Raw genomic sequence first — 23,621 nt, forward strand, 5'->3', positions numbered from 1 at the left:
GCCTGAAAAAGGTACCACTTTCAGGGGGGCCTCCTCGTGTAGTCCACAATAGGGGATTCCACCCCTCGGGTTGTTTTCTTAGAGGTATTTAGCTTTCATGTTCTTCGATATAAGATGAGATACCTTCTGGAGGCAGCTTTTATTTAACTTGGAGCTGACTTGGAGTCATAAAAATTGACAAATGTCCTTGAGTGACCTACAGAATTTTATAAATGGCCCAGTTAAAAACTAAGAAAACAACAAATAAGCATGCTTTTTCTAGCAACCTTTCAAGTATTTATTAGCCTTTATCTATCGATTAGAAATACTGCAGCACTACGCAAAACGCCTACAGTCTGTTTAGCCCAAACTACATTTAAAAAAGAAACTAACAGCTGACTTTTTACTTGTCTGATTTCCAATGTATATCTTCTCTCACCAATCTACCTGTCAGAAGGGCCAGACTGGCCAAATCTTAGATGAAGCAATCAAAGAGTTTGGCTGATTGTTAGTAACTTATCAAATACCTACAAGTTTTCACACAAGCACACTATAAGAACTTCAGTCACTATTAACCCTATCCAGACCGGGGGGGGGGGGGGGGGGGGGCGGAAAGTGCCCGCGCCGACTTTGAACGCTTATAACTTTTTTAATATTCAACCAAACGCTGCCAAACTTTGAGACTTCATCTAAAATTTATCTGGGAATAATTTGGTAGGGTAGGTTGTTGTGTCAGGAACTTGACGTTACCATGGCAACGGCATTTTGACAGGCATGTTTTCCCAAATTTGTAATTTTCCTGTTTCTATTAATGAAAAATAACTTTAAAGCAATTATTTTCATCTGTTTACGGGTTTTAAGCACATTTTTATTGGTTTTGAGTATTTTCCAGTAATTTTGGGCGGTTTTCTGACGTTTTGAAAAAATTCGAAATCCAAGATGGCAGATCCAAGATGGCGGCTGTTTTGACATTATGATGTCATTGTCACGTGATGTGACGTCATCATCCCACGTGACATATAGCAAAAGATAGATTTTGGGACATACTATATATCCTGTAAGTTTCATTGTGATTGCTTAAATATTCTGGAAGTTACGGAGGGGGGCGGAATCCGCCCCCCCCCCGGTCTGAAAAGACCAAAAAAAGCCCGGTCTGAATAGGGTTAAATAGATTTAGCCAAGCCTAAAAGCGGAGCTCCCCGATAATTTACTTTGCCCTTTATTTAAATATCTGAATTTACTGACCACGGACATTAAAAAATGGTCTTGAGCCCGTGATCCAATAGAAAAACCATTTTCCGGTCAGTGATCAACTTAACAAAACCTCGTCTCCTCGATTAGTTACACCTGAGCCCACGATACTGGTCAGCGGACACCTTATGTTCACTGCTGTCAATTGACCATAACGTGGATGCCCAGTATCAAAGATGTTAGCGCTATTCTATTTCTGAAGTGGGGGACGTACGTACGGACGCGCCCGAGAGCTATGCCGCTAGCCATGATGACCATGTAAACTCAAGTTCATGGTTTTCCTATTTCTGTCGATTTTCTATGGGTATGGGGCTCCGCTCTGTGGCCCTTCGGGCCGCTGTGGAGCTCCGCTAAAACGCCATCAATTCTCCAAGACTTGTAGGATTTAGCCTCGACATGAAATAATGTTCCCTTGTCTGTGTATGGTAAATTAGTGGCGGTGCAGGTATATTAGCCTGGTCATGCAGCTAAATTGTTTTTCTTTATATTATTTCTTAGTTTTTATATATTATTGTATTTTTTTATTTCCCTGTGCTGATGATAAAACAACAACAACTATATTTTTTTTAAATACCTTAACACTTGGTGTATAATATGAAATAACTTAAGTAATATAGAGGAATAAATTAATTGGAGAACATGCTAATATATTCCTAATAACAGGAAAGCAAACTAAATAACATTGTTAAACAAAGCCACAGCTTTAATCTGCCTACTGAGTAGTATCCTTCTGCCAGGTATCCTGCCTGCAGGGTGTCTGTACGTTATGTGTAAATTATGCATTTTGTACAGAAGGTCACCTAAAATATTCAAATATAATCCCTCTGCATCTTGTTGAAGATGCAATAAAATCCTCCAAAGAATAACAACAACACCCCAACCCCCTAAATGGTCACAAGGCTGACAGGCTAGCCCTGATAATGTGCCTTATGGTCACAAGGCTGACAGACTAGCCCTGATAATGTGCCTTATTTTTGGCATAAAAGATGTCTGCTTTGTCCAACCTGTTGGCTGGAAATTTCCAGTCAAAAATTATGTTATAACTATGGAAAGGTAATGGCATGTGACAATGTTACATTGTATGATTCTTAAAAATCAGCACCCAGTGCTAGAACCACTTTTCTACTGCTTTAGTCTATGGCAAGACATAACCCCTAAATAAGTTAATACTGTGCAGTTAAACTGCAACTACCGGTATTTACCGGTACAATAAATATTAGACTAATTCCCAAAAGACTAAAATAATATGAACTATTAAATAAATATGTTGCTGTTGTTCTGGTTATTATGTTCGGAAGATATTGCAGATCTTGGCTAAACAGCTATCCTGAAAAAGAAATATGAGAAAGTTATACAAGCCAAATATATCTACTGACATCATCAGCAAAAAATAAAGTATTTAATCTACAGGAATAACTGATGTCTGTACAAGTTTCAACAGAGGAGTGAAAAACAACTACAGTCAAAGCTGATCTTGTACAAACGATCATCTCAGGAGTTTTAGCTGTTTATCTAAACATTGAGCTCTCATACGCGAGCACAGGCATAACAATAAGGGCTGGTCACTTTCCAGAGCTCTAAGCATCAACATTTCCACCTCTGTCTCAGAGTCTGAACACCTTTTCTCCAGCTGAAATCATCTTGAACTTTAAATTCAAGATATTTGTTAACAGTCATTCTTAGGCTTTGTTATTATTACTGTAAGAACAAAGTGTAATGTCTATGTAAACAAGAACAAGTGTCAGTTGTTCAACTGTTAGCCATAAGACCAGTGTCTTCACTCTTTCAAACCTTAATGACTAACCTCCAGGTCATGTGTATCTATGTGGATATAGGTCCTTGAGGGCTTTTTTTGCCTCCTCTACACCTTTATCTGCTGCCATTTTAAGAAGCGGTTCCACTTCACTGAAAATCACAAGAAATGAATACTTCAAATTAATACTGAGATGTTTGCACCAACAAATCCTAATAATCGCACTTTAAAAGTTTGGACATGTCATCAAGAATGATAAAAAAGCAATGATAACAAGTAACAAAACACTTCAGTATTGTCTATCCACGGGGCTGATCTATTCCTGGATCCAGCATTTACAGCGTGAAATTACGCCTTCAGTCTTTCCACTAGCATCACTTTTTACGGCATTTTTGTTTTAGGCATGGGAAGAAATCAAAACTTAAGAATTTTTTCAATTTTTTTTTCGCTATTCCCTCTTCAAATTTTCTTATCTTTTTGCTGAAGTTGTGTCCTCCACTGGGCTTGCTTTCAATTCAAGAATTAGTAGGGTAGAGTAGAGTAGCCAAGGGTGGTAAAGGCAAATTTTTCCTCCAAGATTTTGCTCAAACTTCTGAGCACTTTTCACATGTTTTTCGAGCTTAATTAACCCAATCACTGTGATCTGGGTATTATTGATTGAGTATAAGTGATGCCTTTTTTGGTCAAAGATGTAGACGTCAGAAGTGGAATGAAGGGCAACGTTTGTCTCATGGTCGGTTTTGGCTGGCACAGGCGCCAATGGGTTAATACTAAACTGTGACTTCTCCTAGTCATAATATTTCCAGAAATTTTTATTCATTATAAATTGTGTTTTGCAGGCTATTATACTAAATATGAAATGATTATCTTACTGTTCCTCAACATCTGTTTCATAACCCTGTAAATGTCCAGCAACCAGATTGTAAGCTCCATGTCCATGTCCATTCTTTGTAGCTTCTCTGAAGACAAACATTATAAAGGACAGAAAGACAGATGAAGAAATTGAACTCTGACCTTGCAGGTCCAAAGTTTAATTTGCTTGGAATTCCAGGAGTTAGGCACAAACTTGTCATTTCCACTCCAGGGAAGACCATTAATTCCAAGGGGTTGGGGGCTCAATATCCAAAATTGTTTAAGGAAAGAATGAAGCTAGATACCGGTATTGGAATTTCTAGTTAATTGAAAGTTATTGTCTATGCAAGCATTTCGGCAAAAAAAAAAAAACAAGCAAAAAAAACAAAGAAACACCTTGAAGAGTAGAGAATCAACTGGTTTCAGGCAAAAAAGTAACGTAGGTTTTTTTATCCTCAGATTTGTTGTTCCAGCTAGCAATATCCAAACCATATCCAGGTTTCTTGGTTTGAACCTCTCCTCCAGAAATTCCAGTAAAGTTTCATACTTTAACATTGAATTTCTATTAACCTTAAAGAGTTGTGTAAGGAATATGTTCTATATAAAATTTATATTTTTTTTATATTTTTTTTAACTGCACAATAATAATTTGTAATTACATCAATGCACAGACCACTTGGCACGAATGTGGCTAGGTCCACAACCATGAATTATACCACTTATGAAGGCCGGAAACTGGCGAAACTGGACAGGAAAATAAAAAATTCCCTTCTCAATGGGAACAGGGCCAACCACCCTTTTATAATTGCCCAATGCAGTTCCCCATATGAAAAGATGCAAGTTGTGTCTTTATTTTGGGGGGTGTGCCAGCTACTCAATTTTTCTCCTTCCACTTCACATTTTCTGGAGAACTATGCTAAAACCCACATAAAGCAAAGAAATTTCCATCATTTTCAAATCTTAGCTACATCCCTGCGAACAACGACAAGTTAGGCATTAGCCTGTTATACCACACAATGCTTTTAACACCAAGATGTCTTATACTAACCTAAACCAGTAAAAAGCCATTTTTTCATCCTTGTTTACTCCATGTCCTGAAACATATTAGTAAATATCACATAAAATAATGACTGAATATAAAAAAAGGGCAAATGTATAAAATTTGTCAAAATATCGACAAGAATTAGACAGCATTTACTGTAATTCAGCACCCAGGTGCTTATTTGGCAGCTAAAGGGAGTGGGCTCATTAGCAACACTCATCAGCAGCTGGAGACAAACTTTGCTTGATACAAAAAAATACCTTTGACTTAAAAACATTCAGTTAAGGGCTGGGGAGGGAGCAATAGGAATGAGGGTTCAAGTATCAGAAAAGAAAGTTGACTTTCTTTTGGCAAAAAGCCGCCATCAAGTACCTTTCTAAACTGTGCTGTAATCTCTTTGTGAATTGAGAGAACTTGACACACCCAAGTTTCTTTTGAAATTTGTCAAATAAACCACTGAATTCTGTCAGATGTCTTTCTCTCTCATATCATCTACTGTTCTTCTTTTCCTGCAAGGCCATTTGATAGGGAAAAACTAAGTCCCTAGAAAGTTTTCCGGGAGCTTACAAGCTCCAGTAAATAACCAGGCAAAAATGCTGTGATTTTTCAGGCCCAAAATTCTAGTGACCATTTTGAAAAACACATGAAAGCATTTTCAGGGGCTTAATTTAAGGCCCCGTTTGCACAGCGATTTTTGTTGAGCAACTCTTTGTCGCACCCAAGTTGCATCAAGTTTCGAACATGTTTGAAACTTCTGCAATATCATGGCGATTTTATTGCCGCTAGTTTTCACCTGTGCAAACCCGCCGTGATTTCATGGCAATATTATTGCCGCAATATTGCAGTGACTTAATGCGACTTTGGCACAACAAAAATCGCCTGGATGGATAATGCTTAGCAATGGAAAATTGGCTACCCGGGTTGACAGGGTTGACAGCAAGCTAGGCTATTCTTTGGATAGTGATTGGTTCAATTTTCCCCTTGGTACAATTTGGTATTTTCAATTTAACAAATCAACCACATTTTTCCATGGTCTACTCTCTTATAGACCATAGAAATGACGTCAGAAAATGTTTTGACACAATTCTTAAAGAGTCCTTTCCTTTCAAGTATATCAGTGGCAAAGAAAGGGCTCTGCTCGCAGGGTGGTGTGTGACCTCATTTTATTGGTCTTCACTGTCTTCACTCTCATTAACATATATCACCATACACCATGTCGCGTATCTTGTTTACTATTGTATGTCATAGTCATGTGGTGTCATGCATGAGTGCACCAACCATGCTTTCCGCTTTTCAGTTGTTGAAGACGCCATTAAAGCTGGCTTAACGGATCTAAAGTGTTGTCCTTCGTTTATTTACGTACTCAAGACGTTATACACACCATAACAAAGGAAAATACCAAATTGTACCAAGGGTTAAATTATACCACAATATATCCACCCTTTGGACAACTGGCCGGGGCCAGCTGTAAACAAAGACTGAAAACTTTCTTACCGTTAAGGTATTTGTGCGCAACATGATGCTGCGCATGCGATACTCCGACATTGGCGTAGGCATTTAGGACATGAAAATGAAGATGATCCATGTAATAGTACATGTAAACAAAGAACAGCAACACGCCGACAACCACCGAAACCTACAGAACAAAACACTTCATTAATATTTTGTTTGTCTGCTAAGTCTCCTAACTCACTAGTCCACTTCAATAAAGAAGAAACAGATCCACCACGGCGATGGAAAATTAGACTAATTGAGCTTACATATCAACAATGGCCGCCAAATCAACTTAGTGTTGTGCGCATTACTTGTCTTGCAAAAAAGCTCACTTCAACAATAAGAAAGGAAGTAGATCCGGAGGAAAAGGAAAAACGCCACGTACTTTATGTTCTTAGGGTGAAATAACGACGTGTTCTCGTTGTTAATTAACCATAGCTTTTCTTTTACAAACTACAGAAGGTCGAGCATCATACCTCTATAGCTGTCACCCACCACGGATCGGGTTTCTTTCGTCTTGCGACATAAACTTTAGGTCCATAAGGAAGGTTTGGATCGTAATCTGCTCCTCCTGGCGCCCATGAAGGAGTTTCCTTGTTTCTTTTTCGAACTTCGTCGCCTTTTTTCTCTGCCATTAGGTCAATCACTGTATGCATCTTTCGTTCGGAAGAACTATCGAGAAATTGTTATCCGCAATATATGGACCTTCCTGATTGGCTTACAGGGACAATTAACCAATAGCAATGAAGCTTATATTTAGTAACAAAACAAGCTGGCTCTGGCAGGTGTAATAAACATACGCAAACTGATGAGGATTTTTTATGTACGGAAAAGCTATTAAAAACTCTGCTGCGATTCACATTTAATTCATTACCTACTACAAAATTAAGTAGATCTCAATCGAAAAGTAACTGCGTTAGGATCTTAAAATTGTTCTCCACAGCAGTTTGTTCTTGTTTCTGCATTTCTAGGGACGCTAATAGGATCCAGTTGGAAAATGGCATTGTTAATAATAAATGAGATTTCTTACCCTAGCTACAGTTATCTTGAGAACATTTACCTCTTGGTCAGTTCTTCTCATCCACTGTTCTTCGAATATAAAACAGCCTGGGATAAAATCTGTCGGAAAGTTCAAACAATGTGTTGTTTTTTTTTCAGAGTCTAGAATGAGTGAGTCAAGGAATGGAAGGAAGGCGTTAATTATAGCTGATATCTTAATAAGAAAAGGAAGCAGCTGTCGGTCTTGAGTAATGTGACAATAAATTTATTTACAAGCTGACACAGTTCAGTAGGATAGAAACCTCTGTAGGCCTACCAATGATATGTTTTGTTTACAGTTCTTTACATAACGAACCATTACTGATTAGAACGGCATTTTTTTCCAAGAATCACAAACTATATTCTTTTAAAAGAGTAAATCCTTGAAAGGTATGTTGGTTTGGAGCAAAAATATGAAAGATTTAGCTCTTTAACTAAATATGAATCTTTGATATTTAGCTATTTAGCTCTTGGTCAGTTCTTCTCATCCACCGTGTTCGTCAAACAGGAGCTGGGCTCCTGGTCAAATATAAAACAGCCTGGGCTAAATTCCATCGTTAAGTTCAAACAATGTGGTCAGTTGTTTTTCAACTTCGTTCCCAGAGAACGAGCAACCTCGTTCCAGATTTAGATTCTGGAACCTCGTTCCACGAGATTTAGCTCTTTAGCTTGGCGTAACCCTTGCCGTTATAGTTTACCTTATTTGTTCTTGACCACTGCCAGTGTGACGTCTCCCTCCTGCCACTACTACTTTACATGTGAGTCACCTGCAAGTCATAGATTGCTTTCCTTGCTCTCTACGATAGACTCGACTGCTGAAAATGGCCCGCATATTACAACTCTCAGTGATAAAAATTTGAAACCCTGCGCAGCGTAGGTGCTGAATGTATAAATGAAAAAAAATGTAAATACTACGCTGTAGTCAAAAAACTATTTCCTTTTTTTTCTTTTTTTGTTTTTTTTTTTTGACTACAGCGTAGTATTTACATTTTTTTTCATTTGTATTACAACTCTCAATTTGACCAGATAGTGTTTGTTTTGTCAGTCCGTGACCGTCAATTTTAAGTTCTTATTTTTTACTCGATATGTAATTAATAAAGACAGGGACGGCGGAGCATTTTTCCAAGTGGGGGGGGGGGGGCTGACTAGTGACTTGAAGTGGGGGGGGGAGCTAAAAAGACCCTTCTCTTAGTAAGTCTTTATTTTTTCGGAAATTCTGGGGGGCTAAAGCCCCCCAGCCCCCCCCCCCCGGTTCCGCCGTCCGTGAAAGATGAATTATTCAACAGTGACACGAGCATGGGACAAAGGAAAGTTCTAAGTCCTCGCGTTCTTTTGGCTCAATTTATGCATTTTAGGTCTTCTGTTATTCTGTGAACTCGCCTGAGAGAATAAGTTTTGCTATTTGGCTATTGTCGCTTTTGAAAGGTAAATGCGACACGAATGAACGAATCATTTAAAGCTCATTGCATTAAAAAGGAATAACCAAGTACTACGTGATTCGTGATGTAGTCAATCACCCTGGATACCACCCTGCTACAGTGAATATCCAATTCAAAGAGCAAATGACCAATAACAAATTCGGGAGAACTAAAACAAATGAACACAATACTATTAGACTATATAACCAATGGAAGTCATTGCTCAGAGCTGAGCATGTTATTTCCTAACGGCATGACTAAACATGTTTTGTGTAAGTCCTGTAGATCAGACCCGCGGGCAATAACACCGGTCCAATAATCGCTCGGTTTCTTAGATATAGCGACAGAGAAGCAGTTTTCTCAAAAGGAAAGTCGTTGAAAGATTCCGGGTATAGGATCGCTGCAGACCTGCCAAAAGAAATAGTTAACCGAAGGAAGCTCCAGTCGAAGAAGCTGGTCGATGCAAGAAAAGCGGGTAAGATCGCGTATTTCAGCCGCGCTGAACCTGATAAATTGTATATCGATGGACACTTAAACCCACTTTAATTATTGACGTTTACTTTTTTGTTTGGATTGTTTGATGCCTATATTTAGGCACAGCTTGAACTTATATTGAACGCGAATTTGTAACTAGATAAGCTTGCCTCAGTCGTAAATGGCCTTGCTTTCTCCTTATTATGATTTAATAGACGAAGTTATGGGGAACAAATAACCGTTGTAATCATCATTTCCCCTCTCCGCTTAGTTTTCGTATTTAGTTTGTGTTTATTTTTATGTTGTTTTTTGTTTCAATCAATTTCCTCGAGTCGTTCTACGGTGGCACAACAGTGTTTCTGGTCACCTTTTATGTTCTGTCGTTTTCGTTATTCGTTAGTGTCTTGTAGGGTGTTAATTGCAAATGCAATAAGGGAGAGTGTTAATTTTTTTTTTCCGCAAACAAACGCCTGCTTTACGCAATATTTTTCTTCACAACTTTTGTATGGAAATGAATTCAGGTAACGCTTTTTGTTATTCCATTGACAGCTGCATTGGTGGCCTTTTACAAATTCTAAAAGTTGTGGTAAAATCATGACAGCAAGCAACTTTGCATTTAAACTATTATCCTTAAATGCTCGTGGGATTCGTTCTTTTGAAAAACGGAAAGCAGTATTTGGATGGGTAATGAGACAACAAGTCGACATTTGCTTTATTCAGGAAACCTATAGTACTAAGGAAGTTGAAAATGTTTGGAAAAAGCAGTGGAAGGGTGAGATGTATTTCTCGCATGGTTCTGTACATAGCAGAGGCGTGCTTGTTTTAATTAAAAATAATTTGGAATTCCAAATCAAGTCCATGCGGCAGGACAAAGAGGGTCGTTTTATTTTTCTCGAGGCGCTGGTGCAAGATCAAAAGTTTTTATTAGTAAACATCTATGCTCCAAACAAAACGAGTGAGCAAACTCACTTTTTCGACAAAATCAAGGAGGAATTGGATAACATTGATATAGATGACGACTGTAGAATAATCATTGGGGGAGATTTTAATGTTATTTTAGACCCCAACCTTGATGGTTGTGGGGGCAAACCAAAATTAAAGGAATCAGCTAAGCAGATTGAGAATATTTGCTTACTGTACGATCTAGTAGACATTTGGCGACTTAGGAACCCAGGAATAAGACGTTTTACTTGGACACAGAAAACTCCTGTGATCCAAAGGAGGCTTGATTTTTGGTTAACCGATAATGCCTTGCAGGAGGAGATCGATCAGGTGAGCATTATTCCTTCCATAAAGTCTGATCACTCAGCCATTCTGTTGTCAGTTAATGGAATAGAAGAAAAATCACACGGTCCTTCCTTCTGGAAGTTCAATGCAAGTTTATTAGATGACAATGACTATGTAGCTCTAATAAACGATAGATACCAGGTTTGGGTTGACGAATTTAGGGATATACAAGATCCCAGATTGCTTTGGGATCTCATTAAATTCAAAATTAGACAGGAGACAATTTCATACAGTAAACGCAAAGCGAGGGAAAGGAAGGCGAAATTGACATCTCTAGAGGAAAAATTGACAATCCTTCAAGAGCTTTGTGACCAGGATCCATCTACGGATAATCTGAATAGGCTAGAGATTTTGAAAACCGAGTATGACCTTCAATATGAATACATTGCACAAGGCGCTATAATCCGTTCAAGGGCAAGATGGTACGAGCAAGGAGAGAAAAGCAACAAGTATTTTTTGAACTTGGAGAGCTCTAGGGGTAAAAAGAGCACAATCCGAAAGATTCTTAAGGAGGATCAATCTCTGACAACGAATCCCAAAGAAAAAATGGCCGAACTTAGAAGTTTCTACTCAAATCTTTACCAAGTGAACTCTACTGGAGAAAGTGAAGCCTCATTAGACGCATTTCTTAACAGCGTATCCTTACCCACACTGTCTGAAATACAGAAAGAGAAGTGTGAGGTAGAATTGACTATCGGTGAATGTTTCAACATCTTGAATGGTTTTCAAAAGAACAAAACACCTGGTAACGACGGCCTTACAACGGAATTTTACTTAGCCTTTTGGCCTATTCTTGGAAAACATTTGGTAGCTTGTCTCAATTATGCACATAATCACGGAGAGTTATCTAACTCTCAGAAACAAGCGGTGATCACTTTATTAGAAAAGAAAGGAAAAGATAAAAGGCTGATCAAAAATTGGAGACCGATTTCCTTAATTAATGTGGACACCAAAATAGCCTCCAAAGCGCTAGCTAAACGATTAGAGAATATACTTCCTGACTTGATTCATTACAACCAAAACGCTTATGTGAAAGGAAGATCAATATTTGACGCCGTCAGGACCATTGATGATGTATTAGAATATACAAAATGTAGTGATCAGTCGGGTATCCTTGTAACAATTGATTTTGAGAAAGCGTTCGATTCTTTGGACCATAGATTCTTATTGAAGGTCCTTCGCACATTCAATTTCGGACCATCTTTTATTCAGTGGATTCGCACCTTTTACTCAAACGTGTCTAGTTGCGTAATAAATAATGGATTTGCGACAAGTTACTTTAATGTTGACCGTGGTGTGAGACAAGGGGATCCGTTATCCCCTCTCTTGTTCATTCTTAGTTTAGAAGTTCTAGCTTGCAGTATTCGACAAAATGACAAGATTCAAGGGATCAAAATTGAGGATGAAGTTGTGAAAATCTCTCTTTTCGCGGATGACATGACATGTTTTTTGAGGAATAAGTCTTCGTATGAGAACCTGATTGTTAATTTAGATCTGTTTTCGAGATTCTCAGGTTTAAAATTAAATGAGGAAAAAACAGAATTTTTTTGCTTAGGGGTCCAAAATTTGTCTAAATCACCTTCCTATGAATTTAAACGCTCAATTAAGATTTTAGGCGTACACTTTGATTATGATCAACTTTCTAGGAAAAAGGATAATTTCGAGGCAATTATAAAGTCTATTAAAAAAACATTAGGCATGTGGAAATGGAGGGGACTCACACTTATAGGAAAGATACAAATCGTTAAATCTTTTGCTATTCCGAAATTTATGTCGAAAGCGTCGCTTATTCATGTGTCTAAAGATCTCATACAGGCAGTCAATAAAGAACTTTACAGCTTTATTTGGAAAGGAAAGGATAAGGTTAAACGGTTAGCTTTGATTAATTGCATTGAAAATGGAGGGCTTAAGATGCTGGATATAGAATCTATGGTTCTAGCGCAAAGAATAATGTGCGTGAAGAAGTATATTGAGGACTATGTTAGTCCCTGGAAGATCTTCTTAAACCACTATTTGAAAAAACTAGGCGGAAAGTTCATTTTGCAGTGTCATTTTGATTGCCCAAAATTGCCCATATTTTTACCCGAGTTTTACAAAGATTGTCTTGCTGCGTGGTCAACTCTTTCAAGTAAAGAAGTGGTTTCGTACGGGGATGTTATGAACCAATACTTGTGGAATAATAAAAACATTCTATGTGAAGGTAAATCTTTATATCATGCCTTTTTCCGCATAAACTGTGGGATAAGCAAAATCGGAGATTTAGTCTCTAAAGACAATACGTTTCTGGAAAGTGATAAAGTTCTCAGGTCAAAACTATCACCTAGTCAATTTTTCCTTTTAATGGGAGTAGTCAGTGCCATTCCAAAGGAATGGCGCTCCATTATCAAGGGTGAGAGTATATACCGTGAACCATACTCCTGCCCTGCAAATTCTTTTGAAGTGCCAATAAAGGGGGAAATGTTGGATATTTCTAACATTCCCTCCAAAATAGTTTATGAAGAGTTTCTTTCTCGTAAAGTAATTCCTCCTACTGCCCAAAAGAAATTTAAAAATGACTATCCAAATCTCTCCGTCGATTGGAAGAAAATCTATTCTCTAGCGTTTAGTGTTACTTTGGATACAAAGTTAAGAGCTTTTCAGTACAAATTACTAAACCATATTGTGTATACAAATGACAGACTTTATAAATTTAAGATTGTAGACTCGCCATTATGTGCTTTCTGTTACTCTGAAGATGAATCCCTCGAGCATTTATTGTTTCTTTGTAAAGCAAGCGAGGTATTCTGGAAAGAGGTATTGTCGTGGTTGGCCATCCATAAGAATGAAGTTTTAAATTTTTCTCTCACCGATGTTTTGTTTGGTAAGTTTGATATCGATACAGACTCTATGGTAGTTAACCATATTCTTCTTCTTGGAAAATATTTTATTTATAGGTGTAAGCTTGATAAGATTAAACCCTCTTTACCAGTTTTTAAGGCTAAATTAAGAGCTACTCTTAAATTAGAATTTTACATTGCCAGGAAAAAAGGTACACTTGCTCAACATTACAGAAAATGGAATATCTTTATTCCTGTATTAAGTTAGACTATTTCCTTTTTCCACTCTACCTTTTAAAAAAACTCCACCGAAAATATTTTAGGTCACTCTATTTTTTCGAAACCTGCTTTTTGACCTTTTGTTTAGAAAGCTGGTGTTTGCTTTGCATGTCTCTTTTTTCTTCTGCTCTCCATAGCATAATATACCTTGTTTATTTTTTAACGTGCTTTGTTTGTAGTAAGTAATGTTAAGCTTGTAATAATTTATTGTTGTAGTGTAAGTAAGTATTGTATTAGTGTAAGTAAGTAGCGTTAGGACTGTAAGTAATGTTTAAATTGTAAGTAGTGTTTCTTTTTTCTTTGTAATTTTGTACTGTATGTTTGTATGGCAAGAAATTAAAAATATTAAAAAAAAAAAAAAAAAAAAAAAAAATAACACCGGTCCAATATTCAGTATCCATGAACGTCTGAAACACTCGATGTCGTTTGTCATTTGACTCCTCTGTTAATTTTCACAGCGTTTGTTTCCCGTACAGTGTAAAGACAATTTGTCTTTCAAAGACATCATAACACTTCAAATATCGCCCGAAATATCCCTCGGTCGACTGAGACAGTATCGACTTCATACGATAAAGACGGGCTGTCCTTCAGATGGGGGGACGAATGCTTCGTGAATGTCTATTGCTGTTAGCTGGACTGATTGTTGGTTTCTTTTCTGTGTTGTTCCTGAGGCAGAATCAATGTCATTTAACTTATAAAAGGAATTTTCGACCAAGGACAACGAAAAACGAGTTTCAGTTAAAAAACCGCCAGCTTATCTTTGTTGGTGTGATGACAGCCGAGCGGTTTCTGGAGACTCGTGCTCAAGCAGTGTTTGATACATGGGGCCGGCGCGTTGCCGGAAAATTCACTTTCTTTTCGAGCTCTCATGAGATTCATAAAAAGTTAAAACTGCCAGTGGTCAGTTTACCCGGCGTAGATGACTCATATCCACCGCTGAAAAAGTCGCTAATGATGATTAAATACATGCACGACCATCACATCGACGAATACGAATGGTTCATGCGAGCAGACGATGATCTTTACGTCCGAAATGACAAACTAGTAGGCTTACTACGTTCTTTAAACAGCTCTGATGATATCTACCTGGGACACGCGGGAACAGGTGCAAAGAAAGAAAAGCTTCAACTAGCGCCCGGAGATAACTTCTGTATGGGGGGACCGGGGATGGTATTGAGCCGAAGTGTTTTGAGAAAGGTTGCTCCACATGTTGAGTATTGTATTCAAACAGCACCAAAATCACATATGCATGAAGATGTTGAGCTTGGTCGGTGTATACGACGTTATGTTGGAGTTTCTTGTACTTGGTCTTACGAGGTAAGGTGTTAGTTGTCAGAGGTTGAAGGCAGAGTGAAACTTCGCCTTACGGCTACAATTTTTTGCCTGAAAAAAGTTAATTTAATTTCTTATCTGAGAATTCTTTTAGGAAGAGAACCACCACTTCTAGGAGTTCTTAAGGTTGGTTGTTTGCCCCGAACGTTTCTCAGTATCATGTTGATCGTTTGCAAATAATGAGACGATCGTAGGCAATCGAAGCGATTGGAAGCGATCGGGGGTTCTTATGACCATACGCTCGTCCCGCTTGCTTAGAAGAGCGAAGTCCTTCGAAAAACAGTCATTTAAGCCCTTCGATCCAACACAATGGCAGCCTTCAACGAAAGAGCAAAACTCGTGGCTTCCTATTATTTCAGTTATTGCAATTTTTGGCGAAGAAGGAAATGGGAAGCTATAAGGATAGAACACGGGCGATCCAAGCAATCGCCCCAGACGTTAGCGATCGCCTGTGTAATGTTCTCGTATAATCGCCCCGATCGCAAGAAAACTTTTTGAAGTGAACCAGGCTTTAAAATTTTGAGAACTTTCAAAACATCACGAGTGACCATAAATCACAAAATGCACGGGCGTTTCATACGACTTTTTGCCGGTTTAACGTTTTGCCGCGGCTGTAAAGCTACTCTGCATCCACACGAAACGCTTCACTAGTTTATGTGAATTTTTTTTTTAAATCAAAGGCTCTTCGAGCAACCTCATGGTAATTCGATGAATGAAGTGCCGACCTCCGCATTTTTTCTAAATAAGTGTCCAATAAAGTAAAGATCTGACAATTCTCTACTTTAAAATTTCAAGGACCTTTCGAGACAGTCGATTACGGCAGCGAAATTAGCAAATGAAGCAACAAAATATGCGTTCGACGCTTTGTTTTTGCGACGAAAAAGCACGAAAAAAAATAAGGATATTTCCGACTACTGTCGGAGAAAACATTGTGCATATAATTGCGGCGTAAACAAATCGATACACTCAAGCTGCGTTTTGTCTAGGCTCTGCGAGGGTCGGATATCAAGACAGCTTCTTCGTGGGCTTAAGAAGGATTAAACAAAAGCCATATATACAGTGAATGCTTTCGAATTATATTTGAAGATGAAATACGAAAGAATTTTGCTGTCTTTGACTGAAATTCCACTCGAACTGCGTCGATACGATCGCATGTTGTAAAGCCGATTCATGCAACATTGCTGTCAACGAGAGGTCACGCCCCTAACGACCTACAATCTTTGACAAAAGTACCGTAAACACCCGCGGATAAGCCGCACCCGCAGATAAGCCGCACCCTGAGTTTAACAACTCAAATGTTGGAAAAACAAGTTTTTTGAAAGTAAATCAAAGAAAATCCAAAGTCGAGTCAAAAGTCCAAAGTTGAGCCGGTCTTTAGGAAGTCTTCTTCATCAAACGTAAACTCAATGAACATTGAAACAGAAAAACTTCAGTCTTACCCACAATTTGAGCTCTTTAATATAATGAAAACCAACTTTGACATATGGTTGATCCTTTTCTGATATTTGTTGACAGGTATTTCTTCATTCAACGCAGTTTTTCCATAGTTTTTTTGTGTCACAACAACAAGAACTTGCGTTGCCGAACATTCGTAGCTTAGTAACCAGGCATTTGATCGGACGCGAAATATGGGACTAGGGCGAGAACGTAAAGCAAAACAAGATGGCGATAGAGGCGTTCGGGTTTCGTGGCTATCGTATCGACAAATTAAAGAGATTTGGAGCCATCTATTGGAGATAAACTCGTTGCATGAAGACAGTTTCGTAATCAGTTCGACAAATTTTCCATCAAAGTGCAAAATGAGAAAGAAACAATTGGCCATCTTACTCGTGAATACTCGTGGTATTTTCTCGCTCGTAATGCACCTATCAATGGTTTGCCCCAGGATGGGGGGGCGGGCGACCCCCGGGGAATTTGAAATTTTTTGAAATCCAGAGTCGAATTCCCCACCCCTGGGTACCTAGTGAATGTCAAATTTCCCATATCTCTTCTTACATTTCTAACCCAGCAGACCATTTTAGATGTCAAAATCCCTACCCTGGGAGAGCTTCACGATGTCAAATTCCCGTGGGTTGCCCGCCCCCCCCCCCATCCTGGGGCAAACCATTGATAGGTGCATAAAGTATCAATATTACTGTTAAAGTTATAGGCCATTGTCGACACTGCAAACAGTATAGGAGCTGTCAAACCTGCAAAAGCAATGACCGATACTCTCTTGTAGTTTTATGTTTTATTAATTTACATAATTTTCCATAAATTACCATCAGTTCACGAAAATTTACGGCACCTTTTCCGAATGTTCCCGCAGATAAGCTGCACCCCCCGCTTTCGAGCGAAAATTTTTGGAAAAAAGGTGCGGCTTATCTGCGGGTTTTTACGGTAGTTGACACATTGACTTCGCTCTGCAGTTTTTATGACAAATTTAACACTAGTTCTTAAATTTCATGACTGTCTGCTAAAATACCCCCCTCCCCCCCCCCCATCCAATCCAATGTTGTAAAATGGTAGCAAAGGACTCCTAGAAACAAACTACAACATTGATTGGGGGGAGGGGGGCTGGAAAGGTGGGGCAAAAGGATGGAATTGGTCCATATAACAAAAAATAAGGGCGTAAATTAACAATGGGTCAACACTTTTGTCAATGATTGTAGGCTGATGACGAAATAGAATGGCGCTTGTAGCGACCAAATTTGGCCTAATTTTTAACCGCTCCTAAGATAAAAGAAGCCCCCATCTCTTGCATTTGTTTTAACTTCAAAAATATCTTTGAAAAGAGCGAGTTTTTTTGGTATGGTTTATTTTTGACGTTTGTAATTTTTGAAACGATGTAAGTGCTAGTGATTATTTATTCGTGTTTTAGCGTTAGTTACGCAATCCATTGTTTGTGCGACGCTTTTTAAAGATCGCCTTTCAGACACACGTGCGTTGAGATAAGAAAGCTGACATGTCACTTTTAAAATTGTTATATAACGTTTGTAAATGTGACAAGTCACGTTTTTTCCACGAGATTGCAAGTGATCACCCACAGCTGAAAGTAATCCCTTGAGAAATTAAAACAGTCCCTTGAGAAATTAAAAAATCCCTTGAGAGTTTACAAGAATGTGAACATAACTGTTATTCTCCTACTTTCGCTTGTAAACAAGCAAAAAAGTCGAAAAAACGGATGACGTGACACGAGGTGACGTGACGCGAAACAAAAACGTGCCGTGGATGTTGTGTTGACTAAAACACGTCACAAGGCGAGCGTAATAATTTTTTATAACAGTTTAAGCGTAACTATATGTAGTTCATAGCGCGAATTCCGTATTTTGTCACAAAAATATTTAAGTGTAACCTTTGATCCTTTTTAGCATTAAGTAAATTTGTTTTGTGAATATGTTTACTTTTCTGCCAGCACGTATGGCGTTATTTTTAGCAGCGAATAAAATTTGAGAGAAAGATGCGCGTTTCTGCACGACTCAAAAAGATAAAGAACGGATGACGTGACACGAAGATGATGTGACGCGAAACAAAAACGTGCATGAATGTTGTGTTCACTAAAACGCGTCTTTGAATGTTTTCTTACGTGAATGGGTCATTGATAGCTTATGCTCTGAGGCTTCGTTGAGCGAATTCTATTCTCTTTTATCACCAGAGGATAAGTGTAAGTGATCCTCTTTCGATTTGTTTTGTGAAATTCAATTTAGTTCCCTGAAAGAGAGAGACCCTGGAACGAGGTTGAAGAATAATTTGTTTCTGATTGATATGTTCTGAATGCGTTTAAAGGACCTTTCTGTCAGCACGTTTCTCGTTTAATGATGAATTAATTGCGGTTTGATATCAGAATCCAGTGAGTGAGTGAGTGAGTGTTCGAGTGAGAAAATGCGGCCCATAACATAACCTCATTACCATTCGGTAATAAAAATCACCAGTCGTTCAGAAAATATCTAAGAATTAACTTGAAAACGTATTTCAATGTAATTAAGAAGTGAAAAACTTCTCTTCTTGTTCCATACCGTTAATCACAATCAGTCTCAATAAACGTACTGCTGATTTGAAGACTTCTCTGAATAAGCTGCACTGTCCATGCTGCACCTGTTCTGTGCTGACTGAAGGAAAAAAAAAGGCCGCAATGCGTACATGTGCGGCTTACAAGTTGTATGAGTTATTTTATTGAATTCTGGTTATACTTGTAACAACAGTAATGAGAGAAACCAAGTTATTAGATTCTTATTATTGTGTTCGATGTTAGGAGAACGCAACCCTAATTCTTTTTTCGCTTATGCGCATACGCCAAAGTAAAATATTGTACATTGCTACAAACATTTATCAGTTAATGTTACTAAAATGGGATCAAACAAATGCTCAATCTTCGAGTAACAAAATGTTATTATATTCCTGACGTCACTGGTACCATAGCAACTGTATGAGCTGTAAAAAAACACAACAAAATTTATTAAAGCTTTAAGTGCTTATAACTCAAAAATAAGTCCGGTGACTATTGAATAATGATTGGCATGTTAAGATATAACTTTTTGCAAAGTTCAAAAAATTCTACGGAGCAGCTTCAGCCCCAACTTAAATTTTCGAAACTTAAACGTGGCTCTGAAACCGCTCCGCAGATTTCTTTTTTATTTTGCAAAAAGTTGTATCTTAACATAAAAAATGGGGGTCACCGTACTCGTTTTTGAGTTATAAGCACTTAATTAAAACTTAATTTAAGGGTGTTTTACCATTTTATACCGTTGCTATGGTTACCACTGACTTCAGGAATATAATAACAATTTGCCAGTTAATCAAAGATTGGGTATTTGTTTGATCCCATTTTTGTAATTACAGTAACTGGTAAATGTTTGTAGCAGTGACTCATCAAAGTACAAGAGCTAAAGTGCTGAAAACTGATTTGATTTGAGCCTACTTAAAGGGGATCAAAAGACATTTGACATTTACCTCGATGTTAAGCGCCACATAAAACCATTACAAGTTAAAACACGCTTTTTAACATGTTATATATTACAATGAAATAAAAAAAAAAACGAAAAAAAATCCGAGCAAAATGCTCCTCCGTCTCTGCTTAAAAATTAGAAGACGGACACCAGTTAGTCTCCCTGACAACCTGAAGTGCTCTTGCGTGGGGGTCAACTGTCTGGTGGTGTTTCAAAAAAAAATTTCTTTCTTCACCCTTCTCTCTAAACCTCCTAAAATTTTATTCAAATTCGGGTATACCCCGCCTTAAGGGTTAAGAAACGTGTTTTTTAGTAATTTTAGTAGTCAGCCACGCCTTGTTTTTGTTTACATACGAAAGTTTCGGTATTATATTTTACGTGGAGCGTGTCTAAACGAAAGAGATCTCTGTGAAACTGCTAAGTAAATAAACAGAGTTCCAGTAATACAACTTACAGCAATAAAATGAGATTTCGCTTCACCATACAGTTTTCATAATTTCGATGGCATCGAAAACGGCGGAGGCTGACAAGGGTCATGTAAGATTTAAAAATTAGGTTCTTAGTCGCGGGTTTTACATCATGTTAAATCTGTTCTCGAATCTGTTCCTTAGGAAAACTGGAAGTACCATTAGCCATTAATTAGACCACCACGACTTTCACTAGAGATTAATAAGTTTCTCCTTGCGTAAGAGACTACTATGATCCCTTAATACAAGATCACTCTGTTCTATTTTGAAGACATAAAATCTAAAACATTTTTATGATAAGTTAAACTTAAACAAGTACCTGAGGGCACACCCGCCACATACACAGTTGATGTGGCACGTGATGAAGGTTTTTTTAGCGGACAGCTTATCTAGTTTATAAAGTTATAGTTGCTATTATGTTGCTATTAAATTGATTTTGATTTCATCTTACTTTCAGATGCATAGTCTTTTCTATCACGGCTACTCTGTGAACGGAACAATTTTTTATGGTGACTTGAACACTAAAACTATTTCTGACGCCATTACCCTTCACCCTCTGAAAGAACCAGCCTTCATGTATCGCCTGCACTCGCACTTTATGAATGAACGCATTCGAGATCTTCAACATAAGGCAGTAAAGCTCCAACGGGTTTTACGGACCATGTATCGACTGCTACAAGCAGATGGAAAAAGGCTCTCTCTACAAGAGAAAGTTAACCTTCAGGATGAAAGAGATTTTCATCATCAGATGGCATTAAATAACACTGAAATATGGGACATGTTTACGCCACAAGCGTTTTACCCTGAAACAAGCTTACAATCACCCATGACTGAGATCAATGGTGCATTGAATATTGAAGTAAATAATATACTGAAGATAACAAAGGAATCTATAAATGAAGAGATTAGGAAGAATCGACATCTTGGAAAGCTCAAGGTGCAGAAAGTAAATTATGCCTACAGGCGTGTTCACCCTCTATACGGGACACAACACATCGTACAAGTAACAGTCAAAAGCGCAAAGAAGCACCTCAATAACACAAGTGGTGTAACAAAAACTATTTATACTTCACACGAGAGAAGGCTCTATACCCAACAACCATTTGGAAACTTGATATACAGCACTGAGCCCCTTGACGACGTGCCCCCTTATGTGCACTTTTTTGTCCCCTTGTCAGGGAATCTGGAAACGTTTCGTCGTTTTATGAAGAACTTTGAATTGGTTTGCCTCAAACAACATCAGAGAGTTAGGCTGGTAGTCGCATGTTTTTCCTCTGTGTCTTCTCCTCGTGAACACAAAGTTATAATGAGGGAATATCAAGATAAATACCCCAGAGCGGATCTAATTTGGCTCGATATTGCGGGTAACTTTTCCCGCGGGATGGCCCTTTCTCTCGCAGCCGATAAGTTTGATCAAGCAGCTCTGTTGTTCTTGTGTGATGTTGACTTTATTTTTAACTCTGACTTCATTGATCGCTGCCGAACGAACGCAGCGCCTGGTAAAAGAGCTTACTTTCCGATAATGTTTAGTCAGTTTGATCCTGAACTAACATACAACAACAAAACCAAGCCTGACTCGTATTTTACTCTTAACAAGGACGCAGGAATTTGGAGGCCATACTCGTACGAGCCCGCGTGTATTTATCATCAAGATCTTGACGCTGTTGGCGGGTTTGACACAAGCATTAAGGGCTGGGGGCTGGAAGATGTGGATCTGTTTGAGAAATTTGTAAAGCACACGGAGATTGAAGTGTTTCGCGCAGCGGATCCTGGTCTAATACATGTTTATCATCACGTAAAATGCAGCCCAAACCTTCCTGCTCGACAACAGTCTCTGTGCCAAGGTTCAAAAGCCTCTAGATTTGCCTCTCAAAAGTCATTTGTGAAAGCTATGCTTTCTATTTAAGCATGGTACTAAGGCCTCTTTAACACGCCGTACCTCGCCTTACGCAGCAACTTCCGTCACAGCCACCGGTGCACTTAACAGCAAAGCCACGTGTAAGAGGAAATCTGAATCTAGACATTTTGGTGAAAATTAATGTTTCAGTGACCGTCAATTTAAAGTTCTGAATTTTTACTCGATGTGTTATTATTTGCAACCGTCTTATTTTCAAGCACAAAGGTCATTTTTTTTTAATACTACATTTAAAGGACACTGTAACGATAAGTTTTAGGGCTGTAGAGCGCTTTTGCCAACACTAGCGAGCTTGGCAAATATGGAACCTGGCGGGTTGAACATTTCGCGTGGGCGCAGACGGAACTGTTCAGCAACCAGGGTTTTGCTAAACAGCTACCCACTTTGCAGCCGGCACTCATTACAATATGCCAGAAGTACAGAGTCTAGTTTCTACGTCCCAAGAAGCGAGGAAGCGGCAGCAATCACTGAAACTCTTCTCAAACACAGCAAACTTCTTTATTGCAGAGCAAACTTCTTAACATTGCACAGCTCGTTGTAGACAATCGTAGGTTATCATCAAGGTAATCAAGGTAATCGATTTACAACAGTTTTCGCGTTGCTTATACAGTCAACTCTCTGTTACCGGACACCTCTGTAAGACGGACACCTCCATAAGACGGACACCTGGTGACGGTCCCTGCCGTTTTTCAGTCATTTTACTGTAACCAAACTCCCTATAAGACGGACATCTCTCTAAGACGGACAGCTGCAGCCGGTCTCGAAGGTGTCCGTCTTAGAGAGAGTTGACTGTATACCATCTAAAGTATTAAAACACAGGTGTTTGCTTATACAAAGAAATACAATATGGCTTTAACACTGGCACATGATGACTACAAAACATCCGATTGGCTGATTCTCGATATTTATGATAGTAACAAAGAGTATATCTGTTTAGGTTCTGATAAAGTTTGCTTTGATCTAAGTTGATCCTTTGAAATTGCACGTGTTGTACACTAACGTACATTGTTACAGCAGCTGATCAATTGATGTGATCACCACATCATCGACTGAACAATCGACTTATATGATGTAGCCGTGTGAATGTTTCAGCCGAGTGAATGTTTCTAAGGGCCTGAGTACATGGCGAATTTCAGCGCGGGCTGAAACTGAAAACTAATCAGCGGGGCAGCCATTTTTTTCGTTGAAAACCATCATTGCGCATCTTTAAGCTCACTTTCAGCCCGGGCTGAAATTTGAATGCGATTACATGAGGATTCAAAAATCGGGCCGGAAATTTCAGCCCGATCTGTAATTCGG

At 38.5% G+C, this 23,621-nt stretch overlaps 2 protein-coding genes across 3 annotated transcripts; one reads left to right on the forward strand and one right to left on the reverse strand.

The window, feature by feature from the left end:
• Positions 1-1,656: 1,656 nt before the first annotated feature.
• LOC144650021 (uncharacterized) lies at positions 1,657-8,148 on the reverse strand. 2 transcript variants are annotated; one of them, XM_078509652.1, is made up of 8 exons: positions 8,108-8,148; positions 7,402-7,490; positions 6,848-7,043; positions 6,372-6,513; positions 4,884-4,929; positions 3,856-3,942; positions 3,035-3,135; positions 1,657-2,557 (listed from the first exon to the last, which is right to left on the reverse strand). In XM_078509652.1, the coding sequence occupies exons 3-7, from the start codon at positions 7,025-7,027 to the stop codon at positions 3,042-3,044; spliced, it is 549 nt and encodes a 182-aa protein (XP_078365778.1). In that variant the 5' UTR covers positions 7,028-7,043; positions 7,402-7,490; positions 8,108-8,148; the 3' UTR covers positions 1,657-2,557; positions 3,035-3,041. The 2 variants fall into 2 exon arrangements, 1 of the variants encoding a protein (XP_078365778.1); XR_013570002.1 differs by lacking the exon at positions 8,108-8,148 and having other exon boundaries at positions 1,657-2,156; positions 2,198-2,557; positions 6,848-7,593.
• Positions 8,149-14,116: 5,968 nt separating this feature from the next.
• LOC144650063 (chondroitin sulfate synthase 1-like) lies at positions 14,117-23,226 on the forward strand. Its single transcript, XM_078509709.1, has 2 exons — positions 14,117-15,000; positions 20,865-23,226. The coding sequence occupies exons 1-2, from the start codon at positions 14,275-14,277 to the stop codon at positions 22,311-22,313; spliced, it is 2,175 nt and encodes a 724-aa protein (XP_078365835.1). The 5' UTR covers positions 14,117-14,274; the 3' UTR covers positions 22,314-23,226.
• Positions 23,227-23,621: the final 395 nt, after the last annotated feature.

The sequence above is a fragment of the Oculina patagonica genome, chromosome 4 (genome assembly GCF_052425735.1).
Source record: "Oculina patagonica isolate OP01 chromosome 4, crgOcupat, whole genome shotgun sequence".
Lineage (NCBI taxonomy): Eukaryota > Metazoa > Cnidaria > Anthozoa > Scleractinia > Oculinidae > Oculina > Oculina patagonica.

What these genes read in the sequence shown, in the direction of transcription:
- LOC144650021 (XM_078509652.1), bottom strand. Translation starts at nt 7,027, where the DNA reads ATGCATACAGTGATTGACCTAATGGCAGAGAAAAAAGGCGACGAAGTT. An exon ending in GGTGGGTGACAGCTATAGAG is followed by an intron (nt 6,514 to 6,847) that starts GTATGATGCTCG and finishes TTTGTTCTGTAG; the next exon opens with GTTTCGGTGGTTGTCGGCGT. An exon ending in GAAACAGATGTTGAGGAACA is followed by an intron (nt 3,136 to 3,855) that starts GTAAGATAATCA and finishes TGTGATTTTCAG; the next exon opens with TGAAGTGGAACCGCTTCTTA.
- LOC144650063 (XM_078509709.1), top strand. Translation starts at nt 14,275, where the DNA reads ATGGGGGGACGAATGCTTCGTGAATGTCTATTGCTGTTAGCTGGACTG. An exon ending in CTTGTACTTGGTCTTACGAG is followed by an intron (nt 15,001 to 20,864) that starts GTAAGGTGTTAG and finishes TCTTACTTTCAG; the next exon opens with ATGCATAGTCTTTTCTATCA.